Raw genomic sequence first — 15,284 nt, 5'->3', positions numbered from 1 at the left:
ATATGACATTTTATAGGAACATATTTGATATTTTATTGTTAGGCATGCTTGACTGACTTCAATGATTCCTCATGTTTGATTTTTGAGTCAGGTTTGAATGATCTGGCAACTGGTTGATCGAAGCTACACAGAAAAAGGGCAAATTTAACTTCCTTAAAGGTGGAGTCTGCAAATCTGGAGAGAAACTGTTGATATTTAGCATATCTACAGTAGATAGTATGTTACAGATTAGTCATTATTTTGGCTTCCAATGCTCCACTTTCATCTCCATCATCCCTTCTCATCCCTTTCCCTGAACATGACTATGAACATGCACAAGACCTGCTGGAATAGTGTCTTTGCTTGTTTACTTTTCATACAGAGCCACCAGACTTTTCGTTTTTTTTAAACGTGCACACAGAACAGTGAACTTTGAGAAGATATTTGCTGAATTTGACCAAAAGTAAATTGGCTTACAATAGCATACTCCACCTTTAAATGTCACACAAAGGTCCAAGTTGATGTTGAAATGCTGCACTTGTTTTATTTATATCCAATATTATTACTGAGCACCTTAAAACACATTCATGTAGTTTATACTGGTGTACCTGAGCTCAGGTTTGGGAAAGGCTCAGCGACACATATGCTACTCAAACTTGAAGGTGTACATAAAAATGTCTACTTACCATATTTACTTGCAGATGTCCGCGACACAGTGGAGTTGTTCACCGAATTGTAGGCTGTAACTTGCTTGGGAACCAGGGCCATTACCGCATTATCAGGTACCTGAAGAAACAGACACATATCTATTATATAGAATACTACTGAAAACAAAATTTTTAAAAATGCAGAGCTTTCGTTTCATGATTTTTCACGTAACAGAACTAATCAGAAAAAACATATATCATTGTGTCGGTGTCATCTTCTATATTTCCCTCCATCTATTGTGGTTTCAACAGAGAATATCTTATTACCCTTATGTGCTGTGTTCAGCCCACACATACATATGATGACTGACAGGGGGAGGGAGAGTTTAGCGGAGCATTGTACAGGCCTCTGTGAGAGGGGACGTCCCACAGTCTCTATTCAATAATACCTTTCCTCTAGGGTTAGTGTGTGTTTCCGGAGTGCGTGTATGAACATGCCAAGATTCAAGAAGCAGCGTGCGTGCGCCTGTGTTGGTCTATGTGTAAATAAGTGTGTGTAAATGAATGAACGAGTCAATGGTGCGCTCCTCCTTCTCCAGTCAGCCAAACAGGATTCAATTAACACAACTGGGATGGAGTCTGTCCCAGCCCAGACACCACACACACCCACACACACACACACACACACACCCACACACCCACACACACACACACACACACACACACACACACACACACACACACACACACACACACACACACACACACACACACACACACACACACACACACACACACACACACACACACACACACACACACACACACACACAGGGTTAATTGAAGTGATCTTTATCATAGTGTGGGTGGATAGTACCACAGGGGCTTTAGTCCGCATATGTGTTTGTGTCTGTGTGTGTGTGTGTGTGTGTGAGAGAGAGAGAGAGAAAACTGGGGTATTATTAAGATTGTGTCATTATTTCATCCTGTCACTCAATCTGCTCCTCATGCATGTTTATATCAATGTAAGCAGCAGGCCCATGGGGCAGCTTTTGTTATTCCTTTGAGGGGAGCCCCGCAACTCTCCAACAGCCTTAAGTATTCTCCCTGATCACTGCTCTTATATGTTCAATCGATATGAAACGAGCAAAGCACGGCGGAACACAATGAAATGTGAAGAGGAGGAGTGGCATTTGAGGAAATAAGATTTGGATAATAAAAGCAGAAAACAGAGCACAGATTCCTGAAAGAGAGGAGGTGGAGAGAAATGTGTCATTATGGGACAGAAAGATCAGATATGAGAAATGCCAAATTTTTGCTTGTAGCTACTATGTGATATTTTCCTGAGCAAGAAATCAAACTTTTCACTTTGGTTGTAAAGCAAACTGTCACACTGCAACTGAAGGCTGAGTGAGCGGGGGAGTTTGGCAAGTGGCGGATCACACCAGATTAGTGTAATAAAGGAGAGCACATAATTCTATTCAGTGTGTCTGCTTGGTCATATTAGCTTCTAATAAGGCAACAATACTTATGTAAAATGTCTGGAGGACATACCAAGACCAAATGTAGGAGCACAAGTGTGTTTTCAGAGGTGGTATAAATTAATAGTGTGCGTCAGTGGACTTTATTAGAATTGTAGATTTAACCCTTTAAATTCAAATAAAGTCATGAATACAAGAGTATAGAACTACAGACGCCCTTGACTGACGCTTGAACGTGTTTGTTTTCTAGCTCTTTGCTTAGCCTCCTGACAATTTCTGAGTGGATAGGAGTGTTTTTTTTCCTTTTTTTTCCGTTTTTTGGTCTGTCAAGGACAAGGTGTCCTTATTCCCCGGTCTGAAAAATGAATTAACTTCTGTCTTCATTATCTTATCTCTGATTCGAATCAGCTCCCTAATCCATTCCACCCACACCACATACTCTCAGCCTGTTGACACTTGCTGCCGCTGACATTTAATTTAGGCACCAGGCAAACTGCACTTGGAGGGGACAGTCGTCACATACGTAGCTGCTTGAATTATTAACACCATATTGACAAAGCAGGTCCTTTTCCCCATACAAAGTCTGTTGTTTTGGCTGGACGGACAGTCAGTGGAACAAAACACCTGCCGACATGTATTTGTCTGTCATCTGCATAAATGAATGTGTGTGATTGTGTGACACATCTTGGTATTTTGAGCATTTGTCTTCATTTGAATATAGAAATATCCATTCTTTGTGCTCTCATTTCTACATGTGTGCATACAAATGGTGCTTCATATGTCTCAGACCAATGATGTGTGTCAACGCTAATCAATTTCAGAGGGAAGACTACACTTGGGGCAGCACATTAGATTTTATCTCTACCCCTCTTCGCCTCTCCACACACAAAGGATTACTTCCAAGAGTCACTGTGTTGTTGGTCACTTCCCAGTCTCACCCTCTTTCATTCCCCTCTGCCTCACAGATAACCTGTGATAGTGGTGTGTGAGGGGTGTCCTTGTCTTTTTAGTACTTGCACCACTAAATGGCTACACAAGTGCTTTTACTGAATCCTCCATTATGTAGTCAGTTTAAGAGGAAAAGGTAGAGGTGAGTTGAGAGGGCATCAGTGGCAGCTATATACACTACACAATGGAGACGATATGTGGTAAAGAAGAGAGAGGGGATCTAAATAAGAAAAATATCCTACAAAAATCCAATACCAAATAGCTGCCATTTATGGTTAATGTGCTTTTTCTTTTTTTACCTTAACCTCAACACATCCACTTCAGTGTTTGTATACCTTTGCTGTGAAAATGTCATGAAAACATCAGTATTCTTTTTTAAAAGAAAGCATTTCTGTAGCTGTCTTTTTAAAAAATCCTTTCGATTTTAAGTGTAAGAGCGTCAAACTTGAACAACATTAAAATTTTACTGAAATATCAGTTTAACATATTGCTGCCAATGCTAATTTCAGAGATTAAAAAAAAAAAAAAAAAAAACGAACAAATTTCTACAGCAGTCTCAAGAAATCATATTTTTACTCAAGTGCTTCGACTAGTTAATTATTTAGGCTTCATTTTTGAGCTTAGTGTCAGTCATTGCAGAATCAATAGCATACCTGATAGTGGGCCAGCATGTTCAGTCTCTTCCAGTCACCTTCAATCTTTGTGGTGATGTCCTCATCCTGGAGGATTGTGCGCTGTCCTCGGCCTTGACGCCATTCTGCAGTTGAAAAGAAAGGAAAGAATAAACCATGCTGGCTATAATATTATCAACCACGTTCACACAGCGTCACTCCACTGACAATATTTACTTTGTACTCTTGTTTGCTTCATCTGGCGGGGAGATTCTGCACCCTTTATTCTATATGCATCATCTCAATACCTCGCCATGGTATTTGGTATACTTACATGGCTTTAGGACAAGAACAGTGGGTTCTGGCGGTTGTCTTAATGTCAGATTTCTACTTTTGTGAGTTTGTTCTGTTTTTAGCCACAACAGTAATTAAGACAGATAAACAGTTGGATCCAAATCCCAAAGGGTATGTTTGTGGAGCCACTCAATACTTTTAAATTAAATTGTAAGAAGAAATGATGTTGTGTTATGAGGAGTAACAAAAGGTCAAAAAGTTCTGATTGCACCAGTCTTAAATGCAGATATCTTTATTTGGCTTGTACCTAATGAGTTAGTCAGATGATGTATGGTGGCTGCATGTGTAGCAATTTAATTCACCCCCAGGGGTTGGAATGGTAACTTTTCTTTGTAATTCCTCGATGCAAATATGAAGAACATCAGCTTCAAAAAAGGCACTGCACCAGAAGAAAGCATCCCTTTTTAAATCAGTCTCCCAGAAAAGAAGTTATTCCCATCTTTATCTTGATCTATTAAGGTTCTTCTTTGCTTTCTACAGAACAGCCATTTTACATTGTTATGAAAAGACCGAATAGGATCAAAAAGAGGGAAGAACAACAACAGAAAAATCATTGGGCAGGGGTAAAAGAAACAGGCAAACAGATGCAGAACTAAAACAGAAATGGCTCACATACGAGACAGTAACAGGAGGCGAGTTAAATTAATCACCCACTCTACTCTTTTTAGAATGAAGCTCTCCCTCTTTGCTCCTTTCCATCTCTTTTGCTGGTGCGATCGATGGGTGTGATTACAGTTGCATGCCCAGGGCTTGTACACTTCCTTTTCCATCTGCAGCACTGGCCTTTATGTTCTGCTCTCTGAAGGCACTATTGGTCCTTGCTCTCCCCTTGTCAAACGCCCATCTACAGCTCTAAACCTCTTGCCTAACTGCTCTTATAGTGGCTGCTGGGAATTTTGGTGAGAGCAGATTAGAATCAGATCCACAACAGTGTGCAGAGAAAGTTACAAAAATAAAACAACAGCTATCCCCAAAGGCTGCTGATCATCTAATTTCCATACTTTTCAACAAGCAGCATCTGGTGCACATGACAGTGTCTTTCATATGAACAATAGGAAGGTATTTACATGACCTTACAACCAAATTACATCTCGACTACATATACACCATGCCTCCCACATCTGTGCAACCTCAGCACAAAACAAAACAAAAGCTTTGATAGAAAACATCTCACAATACCACAGCAACATTATCATAAGTGAAAAAAGGAAAGTCATCTTGAAAACAAACAGGCAGATGATTCTTCTATTCTTTTGTAGACATCATGGGCTTTATGAATATGTTATTGTGTCTGTGCGCCTTGCTGTGCTTCCCACTTGCGTTGGCCACTGTCATCTTCTATTCTGATCACAAACAGGGAAACAAAGCGGCAATCACTGTGGTGCATGATGAGGCCTGTCTTTGGAGGATCCACCAGAATTGTGTTAGCATCTGAAAAATCTGCAGGAAATAAAGATTCTCCTGTTGTTTTTTTTCTATACACTACATCCTCCTGTAAAGATGCAAATGAGCGCCCGTTTGCAGTCAAGGCTCAGTAAACAAATGAAGAAATGAAGAGAAAGGAAGGCAGGAAGGAACAAATAAAGGAATAAATTTGGTGTTAAACCAGAGCAAACTGGGATCTCTACTATTCCCAAATCTGGTGGTCTCTAATCACGGAGACCAGACAACCACATGTGTGTCTGTGGACTTGTTTTATGGACTCAAGCACAACCGAGGAGATAAGGGCTTTGGGGAGTGAATGGAAGCTGATGGTTAAAAAAAAGGCTGAAGGTGACTGTTGTACTCCACAGAGATGCATGACACACACTTGCTACTGGAAAGCTATACACAATGACACAAAGACACGCACACAAAGTCTATCTTCTTTGTTCTTAAACCATATCTTTACTGGTGCCCTGCGGAGGACTGTGGATTGCAGCAAAGCAGAATTAAAAACAATACCCAGGATAACAACGCGCCTGGTCAATCTGTCTCTGGACAGGCCTGCCACAATCCCATTATCTTTATCAGTCATTGCAATCAGTCTGTGTATGTGTGTGTGTGTGTGTGTGTGTGTCAGAAATCATTAAAGCCAGTGGTATTACCTGTACACACAGAGCAGCTCTTTGAAAGTTAAAAAGTGTGTCAAGATAATAGAAACAATCAAATGGAAGACCTGTTCCCCCTGAAGAAAAATCATCAACATAAATGGCACAAGACCAAGAAATCGCAATTACAACAGCATGACTAGCAAATAAAAAAAACCCTACAGACGTAAATCATATGCTCTCAGTCCACTAATGCAATGTGAGTAGGAGAGAACTTTCTTCTAATCTGTGCAACGAGTTGAATACATACTGTAAATACAACACTGAAAAAAATATTTAATTCCATACACGTGTTCTCTTGTGAGCTTGCATTTACTCATCCTCCCTCTTATACCCACAATCCCACTCATACAGAGCAAGTGGCCAGCTAGCTTCAATTTCCAATTCCCTTTTGTAATAAAACAATAATAGAACAACACATCCTGCCCAAAGGGGGCCATAAAACAATTTCATCCAGGAGTGTCGTCAAAAGGCTAAACCAATCTTTTCACTTAGCTATCTCATGGACAGATTCCCTATGGTATGCACTCAGCCCATCTTAGATCTGGGTTTGGTTATAAATATGCTATTACCAACGCACAACAGGGGTTTGGAAAATCCATCTGGCAATATTAAACCATAAAAAGCACAGCTCACAGTGAGGAGACAGCCTGTAGGTATTGGCAGGCCAACAATCATGGATAACAATATTGTGCACACGTGTGTTTGTGTGTACACGTGTACTTTCTACCCACACAAGATGTACTGAATATCTCTGACCACTTGACGTTGTGCTGAGAAGGTATGTCATTGCAACCTTTTCTCCTAACAGTAGCCTATTAAATTAATTAAATATATAAGGTAGTGAGCAACAATTGTGTAACTATGGAAACATAATAACATAATGCAGCTTCCTATAAGGGTCATAAATGGCATGAAGAGCCTGAATTTATATAAAGAGCCAAATGAGGTCAGAAAGAAAGAAAGAAAGAAAGAAAAGGGATTTTGTAGAGAAGAGATCACTGAGCATCTCAATTGATTAGCTGATCAATCAACTGACTCAGACGCTAGTCGACAAGAGAGCAGATCGATGGGAAGTTTGGGGAGGGGAGAGACCAATCTCAGACATCTGAGCCAACAGAGCCAGGAAGCCAAGCCTCCTGAGGTTGAAAAGAAAGCTACTTCTCTATATCTAAGAAGACTTGTACTTTTTAAGATGGGCCGGGTAGACAGGGGAAGCCTTTCTAAAAATCAATGGATGTCTAAGTTCAGTCTTTTTTCGTTCTCTAGGCACCATGGATAGGAAACACTGCATGCATATAAGTGTTTTGACAAGCTGTGCAGGAATGTGTGGGAGCGTGACCTCTCATCAACTACAACCCTGGATTGTATAATTATGCATATCCCATTATCAACAGGGAATACACAAACACGGGTAAAACTCTTCACTAGACAGTCATGATAGGACTACATGTCATGGTAATTTTTTCATTAGACTCACCCTGCAAGTAAATTAAAGTTCCAGGAAATTTAATACACCAAAAATAACCTTCTGCTTTTGTCACATTTTTTTTTTTTTTACACACAACAAGTCAAAAATTCATACCTAGGTCCATGTCAGAGGCTTTTAGGCGATGTGAATGTGGGACGTTCTTGTAGATGGCATCCAGTATCTTCTCCTTCACCTGGCTGATGGTGTCACAGTTCAGCACCTTAACCTGGATCTCAGGACTCTTTTCATTCTCTGGATGTATGCAGTTCACCACCTGTAAGGACAGAACTGCCACTGTGAGGGGTGAGCCTATATCTCAGGCTTTGGCTTTTGTGGACAATGATTTTTTGGAACACACAAGTAGTAAAAGCATTTATCCAAGCTGATTTCGTGCCAAAGATAAACGGTGTGCTATATCTAATGCAAATTTTGGCTTCGTAGAGAATGGGTTTGTGTGTTTTATGTTAATAATGTTGATTGCACTGTGAATTGGTACTCAATGGAACTGCAATAATTTTCTGCTTGCCAAAGGGTATGAGAGAGAATTGCAGCAAAAGAAAAGATCATTCACTGTGGAAACAGCTCTTTCCTGAGAGCTTGAAGAAACAGTAATGTGCTACCTGAACTGATGAGCACTAAAGCACCTAATTATAATATTATTATCATATTCATCAGTTCTTTCAGTGCTGCCTTTGGGTGTTGGTGGAAATACCTGAATTACAAGATGAGCACAAATACGCATTACATAAATGCGAGAATAAAAGTCTTATATTTCATATACAAATCATCCCAAATGCATATGTCTACATTATACATAAAAGTCAAACTTTCCTTTAAACGTTTTTTATCTTTAAGCAGGTTCTTCACATTTTTATAATGTAGGCTATGGGGCATGTGCAAGGTATTGCTGACTCTGTTGTAAAAGGCAGCATGGACTAATATTCCAAGGCATTTTTGATTTTTCTTCCCCTATTACAGTTCACCAATTGTACAAACAAGTGGTCCTAGAATGTAGAGTACAGTCTAAACTATCTCTGAGTTTCCCTGGCTGGAACAATCACGTCACAGTGGAGAGACAATAATGGACAGATTTGACCAATAAATGATAGTTTCCTTCAGGAGAACGCTTCATTGTCTCTGCTCGGGCAGACACGTATACATGTATAGTCTATTTCCTTCCTCCTCATCCCGAAGCACTGCTCTTTTCCCTGACAGCTCCAGTCTCACCAGGAAGTGAGGTCAACACTCCTGTGCCCCCTGCATGTCAAGCATGACAACGACAACTTTGTGTCCCGTTGCACATCTCCTGACCGACAATCCATAACCACCCCTTTTCTCTCCTCTTGTCCCTGAAAGCATATTAAGTGTCCCCTTTTAGCCCTTGGACCCCTGGGCAGGCGAAACCTTTACCAGCGTCTTGTAGTCAATCTGTTGTCTGATGAGCTTGTCTTCGCTGAGCGAGTAGCGTGCCTCTCCTGTGATGGAGTCAATGGGGCCTTTCTCCATCTGCTGCTTGATGGCACAGAAGAGGGAGAAGAGAGGCTCGCCTGCACATTCCTGCAAAGACATTTGGACAGAGAACAAAGTTTAGAAGGACTGAGGAAACTTTGAAACCATATCTGCACTCAGCTCACTGACAGCAAAGTTTAATAGTGTCTGGGAAAATATCTATCGAAAATGTTGTAGTTGCTTTTTGTAAAGCTTTTGCAGACTGTCATGCTTCCAGTGTTGCTGAGTAAGACCTACAAACAACATGCCCTGAAAACTATCGTTCCCCTAAATTAAAGAAAATTGTACCACTTATCAATTTATAAACTTTGCAGAAATGAAACTGGAGTTTGAGGAAGGTGTGATGGATATACAGAGGAAAATGCCATAAAAGACAGACTCCTGAAGCCACCCCCATCTTCCTTCCCCACACACTGCTGTTTATCAAACAGAGAGACGAGCCATTTATCATTGTTTATGTTTTCTCCTCCCAGCTGCAGTAAAAGGATGAGTGGAGGGACGGAGGAGAAAAACAGGATGATTGTGACATTTTCTTAACTCATCAGTGGAGAGGAGTGGTGGTTTTGCCCGAAGTGAATATTGGTGCTCCATGAAGTAAAGAGTCCTTCTTTTCAACTGCATTAGCATGTCAGACAAAAAACTATTTACTGTGAATGAAACTTAGGTAGCTGGGCCAGGGAGGCTGGCTTTTCAGCATTATCAATCCTCTCAACCTCAAAATCCACTGGCAGGTTGTTATCTTTTCAAACAAATCTCCAAAATTACACCATTAATCAAAGCTAAACGAAGAGGATTATTGGATGTTCCACTTTGAGGCAGCACTTAAACTGCTCATCTGTGACGTGTCAGGAAAAATAACAAAATCTACACTGAGTTACAATTGTGATATTTCATCAAAATCACTTCATCCTATGATGCTTTCTCTAACCAGATTCTGTAAAAAAAATTCTGCACTCCTTTGTGACTCAGCTGTGACCAACAATCACAAGACAAGAATTCAGGGACTTTTTTGCTCCACTGGGCTGAACTGCAGGCTGTGTTAAAATACAAGTGATGAAATATCTATAGTATGTAGAGTCACTATTTTTTCCAGTCCTGCTAACTGCCATTACTGTTACTTCCAGGTCGTTTCAATTATTGTAAAATAAGTAATCGAAGAAATTGAACATTCAACTTTTCTATTTTTATGATTGATTGCATTATACTGTTTTGAGTTATCTGTACTTCTAGCCATTGTTGTTGTGCTGTTTCCATATAGATGGAGGACTTCATACTGCAGTGAAAAATGAGTGAGTAAAACTGTTGTGTGACAAGATCAAAAAAGCTTAGCGACTGCCCATGGTTAAAAAAAATCTCTCTGGAAACCTAAACTACATACAGTATACTTTAAGCCTGTGTACTTACGTGCACATTCATAGACTACATATGCTATTCATGTATCAAATTTGACTAAAGATACAGGTCTGCTTTAGTTTTGCAATCACAAAGAAACCTTTTACAGCCACGAAATACATGTTAAAGGCTATTATGTTATTTATCTATTCACAGAGTAAAAACATGAAGTATTAGTGAAAAATACTGGAGAAGCCAGTAGGGAATCCTCAGTTATTACATTACACATGCAAAATGGGACTAAAACTGAACTACTCATAGTCATTTTTTCCACTAGTTGAGAACTAATATTAGAGAGTTACCTTCAGAAACTTGTAGAGAAGGAACGTAAACCAGTTGGTCAGCATTTTCTCTGCGACAGACTCAGTCCTGCAAACAGACAGACACAAAGCACATAATGAACACATGATCCCCATGCTCTTATTACCATCGTAAATATTCAACACTATTGTCAAATATTCCGCTAAAAATGACAGCTGCTCCTAATGAATAGGCTTTCGCTACACAAACATAATTGCCAAGACATGAATTGAGAGAGCTGTTGCACATGCTATATGATGGCCTTTCAGACAATCTTTAGACTGGCTTTTATGCTCAGGCACGCCAAGGGCAGCTCGTCTACAGCGGCGGGGATTTTAATATGAGGCAAAGCAATTAAAAGCCTTTATTTGATCCCAGCGGATTGATGTCGTTAGGGGCTGGAGCGGCTCTGTAATAACACTGGCCTCATTATCAAGCGCTCCCTTGCCTATTCACTGGACTAACACTCGATCCGTGCACAATAGAAAGTGAATGAATACATCTCCCTCTCTTTCTCCACTTGGCATCCATGCTCCACTGGTGTGGCAAAATGGTGTGCATCTGCATTTGTGTGTATGTGTTGACCTGGGCCAGCAGTGTGAGTGATCCCATGTGAATGACTAATATGCATACATAATAGCAACTGTGGTGGTGGCAAGGAAAGGAGGAGATGAGAAGGATCGGATATCCTTCTTGGCCAGCAGCAGGGGTGTGTGGGTAATCTGTCAGAACACCTCAGACACACACCCACACACCCAGCCTCTGTTTTCAATGAGCAACTACCATAGGCATCAATATTTCAGGATTAGTGTCCATTGTGCCTGCTTGTGTGTGTGTGTAGATTTTGTCCCTGGTGTTTCGGCTGCCACCTGCAGCCCTCCCACCCCTCGCCATTCAGACAGCCTCTTAAAGGGGCTCCACACTGAGGCGTGTGGGGGGGCATGATGTCCGCTGTGCCAGTGGGCTTGTCTGGTACCCCCTGTCAACACTGGCACAACACCTGGGGGGGATTAACTTCCTGCTGCTCACTGTGCCCGCACTTTTATTTTGCCGGCACTCCCGCCCTTCCTTCGTCCACAGTTCCAAGGGTCAACAAGGTCACTTTTCATCTTTTCTTTCATGTGTCCTTGCTGTCTACCTCCCTCCCTCTGGCTGCTCTATTCTGGATCCCGTAATCATACACACTTCCAAATCCTCTCCATTTCCACAAATGTAGCCCATCTATCAAAGGGATGAAAGGAGGATGGAGAAAGGAGGAGGTGCACTGGGAAGGAAGGAGGGAGCGAGCAATGAAAAAGGGAAATGAAGGAAAGGATAGAGAATAAATGGCTTGGCTGAGTCTGACCTTCCCTTTTCTTCTTCTTAAACTTCCTTTTCCTTACTCACTTCCAACAGTTATTGTGTTTGAGTGTGTGCCTGTGTGACTAGACAAGCGCGAGGCTGTTTTAAGGCTAGCATGCAAAAAGCACAAATTAATCCCACTGCGTATGTATTCGGAAATGATCATGTGTGCTGACTAGTGTGTGCATGCGTCTGGCAGTGGGTGCTAACCCTGCAGTAATAGGAAGTCTTGGCACAGCCCCACCACTTTGCTTATGCTCATTCTCAATCATAGCACACTCTGTGGGGACCAAGGATAAAAATGGCACTGTGACGGAGCTGTTCCAACATCTAATGTTGGCTTTTGGTATTACAACTTTCAAACAATCTTCTGCAAAGCTCTCCTCGGCTGATTTTCAAAACACAGCACAACCTATGTTTGGGTTAATGCAATGAAATGTGCCGTGGCGTGTTGGCATGGTCAGGCTTGCCTACTTGGCAGTCAGTCAGAGGGGCAGTAGGCACTGAGAAGGATCGAGAGCAGAGGGGCCCTGGCAGCATTTAAAACTCCCTGATTACCAAGGTAGGATGGACGGGAAACCATGCTTCATTACATATTTATCTTTTTTTGGCCATACCTCCCAGTAACATGTATTTTTTTGCATCTATCTGAAAAGGGCATTGTGAATCTTAAATGATAGATGCAATCAGCCAAACAAAAATGACACAAAAAATGGTCTTCTTCGAACCTTAATGAAGGTATAACAGTCTTTTTCTGTTTTATTCATATTTCTTTTACTTGTATTTCTTTAGGTTACACTTTGAATGAACCTCTACTCCATCAGAATAAAAGGGCTTCAACTAATATTCATTCTCTATTTTCTGATATTTTGTAGATAATTGTTTGAAGATAGTGTAGAATGTCCATCACAAATTTCCCAAAAACATGATAGCATCTTCAACAATTTCTCAGTGTTTAGCAGTTTTAACTGAGAAATCACAAAACTTCTTATTATAATTGGAAATCACCTAATTACTTAACAGATGTATATATACAGGCCTCTTTCTTGCAAGAGTGGCCAGTAGTAACTGCCTCTTGCCTGATTTCAGTCGCACGGTAAAGCAGCACAGCTTGAAATCAGAAAGTATTTCCATTTTCCACTCTGATTCTGGGTGGGTGAAGAAGATTGGTCATCATCTGCGTCAAAATGTCTCACGGTGATGGCTAGCTGCTGACTTACTGAGACACATGCACAGACATTTATTCTGTCTGCTGTTCACACAAACAAACACAAATTTTCATTCAGTGGCAATTGTCCTCACAGTTACACACGGGAGCCTTTGAACCCGTGTGATGATAGGGTATCTGTGCTCGAGTCAAAGCTATGTTGTTATTAACACATGAACATATTGAGGTTTCGTTGTTTGACCAAAATCAAAACTGCTATTTTGACGCATCAACTGGAGCCAAACAAAACTTAAGGCTACGGAAAAACTGTTTAACTCTGCACGATGGGAGGGGGGATGGTGGTGTGGGGAGGCAAGTGAGAGACGGAGGAACGGAGCGAAGAGAGGAGTTAAAGGAGGAGAATGCAGCAAGGAATGCGACAGATGGTTGTGGAAGGCTCTCGTTAGTTAGCTTGCCTGGTGGTTGTGCTTCAGCACAGGTTGAGATGGGACAGATGGAAGGATGTGTGTTCGTGTGTGGAAAGAGAGAGAGGAAAAAAAGACACACACACACACACACTCACACACACACACACACACACACACACACACACACACACACACACACACACAGATTTCTTGGAAGAGGAAGCAGTGGGTAGCCATGCTCAGATGCTGTGCCAGAGACACCCTGCTCACGCACTTTAAGCATTGATTTAGCAATCAAGAAAACAGGGGAGAGAGGGGAGGAGGGGAAGAAGAGCTGGGAATATAGATTGAGGGAGTGAGTATGGGAGAGGAAGAGGGAGATAAAGATAGTGACAATGTTACACAAGCATCAGAAGTGAAGACAAACAGTGGAGAGAGCAGTGAAGAGTGAGGACATAGCGAGTGAGAATAAGTCTCAAAATGAGCAAACAGAAAATGAAAGAAACGAAACTGAACAAATTAAAGAGATAAAAAGCGAGAGGGTGGTGCTGCTTCCTAGCTTCATCTTCACAGCCTCGTGTCTATATGTATCTGGACTATTTTCAGCTTCTATCCAAGGACACATCAGCCAGCCCACAATACAGGGTGGCATAGCTTGCTCAGACTGCCTCATCACATCTGAAATGCATGCTGGGTTGCTGAAGGACTAATAAGCGCATCCGAGGAGGAAGAATGAGATGAAGACGGTCCGATCAGTGTCCATCACAATTGCATCTATCGCAAATGGGAAATTACACCGGGCATGGGTTTGTTGGAAACATGTGCTCTCCCCCCAGAGCTGGCTGAATGTAATGGCATTTTCCCCAGGTTTTCCTTCTCCTCTCCCTTGTCATCAAGGCAGGGAAGAAGGAACGTCAAAACAGGGTGTGACAGAAGAGCCTGTATTTGGACTATACAGTTGGTGGTTAGTTGTAGTTGTTGTGACTATTCAACTCAACTTCTGACGTGAGATAAATCAGCTATATTTGCATGAATTGCATTTGCAAAGCTCTGGTGAAATAAAAAGATCAAAGTGCTGATCTCATGACTTGCCTCCATGCCTCGGTAGTCAGCTTTCCTCACTAGGTGACACAGCTTTAAAGTGTCTCTATTGTCCTTGACCACCTCTCCCTGTCTCTGCTGTATTCACCATCTCTTATGTTGTATCTGCTGCCAGGATCAGCAGTTACTCCATTGTTTAGTAGCTGCACCATATTCGGTGAGCTCTGGCTGCAATTAATCATGCCTCCTGCCCAGACAGCAATAATCTCTCTCTGCATCACCAAGCAGAGTCTAAACAGGCTTTCATGAGGTGAATATGCCCACTGTTTTCTGGACGGTACGATGAACAGCATTAATTTCAGCTCTTTCTGCATATCCTTGTTGTGTTTACGCATTTGTCTTTACTGGCTGACAGAGAGAGACAGAGTGTTTTTTGCCAGAAGGAGAATCAGAATTTAAATTATTTGAATGAGACGGACAACTTAATTTATGGCATGTTGGTGAAATCATCTGAGGATGTCAAGACTTGACTGACAACCCCCAAG

At 41.4% G+C, this 15,284-nt stretch overlaps 1 protein-coding gene across 2 annotated transcripts in view; it reads right to left on the bottom strand.

Moving 5' to 3' along the window:
* plxna4 (plexin A4) overlaps nucleotides 1-15,284 on the bottom strand; it is a 250,805-nt gene that overhangs the window by 21,341 nt on the left and 214,180 nt on the right. For both annotated transcript variants that reach the window (XM_023274628.3, XM_023274627.3), the window contains exons 23-27: nucleotides 10,785-10,851; nucleotides 8,992-9,138; nucleotides 7,696-7,855; nucleotides 3,709-3,812; nucleotides 666-765 (exon numbers count right to left, since the gene is read on the bottom strand). In XM_023274628.3, the coding sequence (XP_023130396.1) occupies nucleotides 666-765; nucleotides 3,709-3,812; nucleotides 7,696-7,855; nucleotides 8,992-9,138; nucleotides 10,785-10,851 (578 nt within the window). The remainder of the gene's footprint in view (nucleotides 1-665; nucleotides 766-3,708; nucleotides 3,813-7,695; nucleotides 7,856-8,991; nucleotides 9,139-10,784; nucleotides 10,852-15,284) is intronic.

This window comes from Amphiprion ocellaris, chromosome 21 (genome assembly GCF_022539595.1).
Source record: "Amphiprion ocellaris isolate individual 3 ecotype Okinawa chromosome 21, ASM2253959v1, whole genome shotgun sequence".
NCBI lineage: Eukaryota > Metazoa > Chordata > Actinopteri > Pomacentridae > Amphiprion > Amphiprion ocellaris.
Note: the sequence above shows the minus strand (reverse complement) of the source record. Positions and strands in the feature narration are given on the sequence as shown.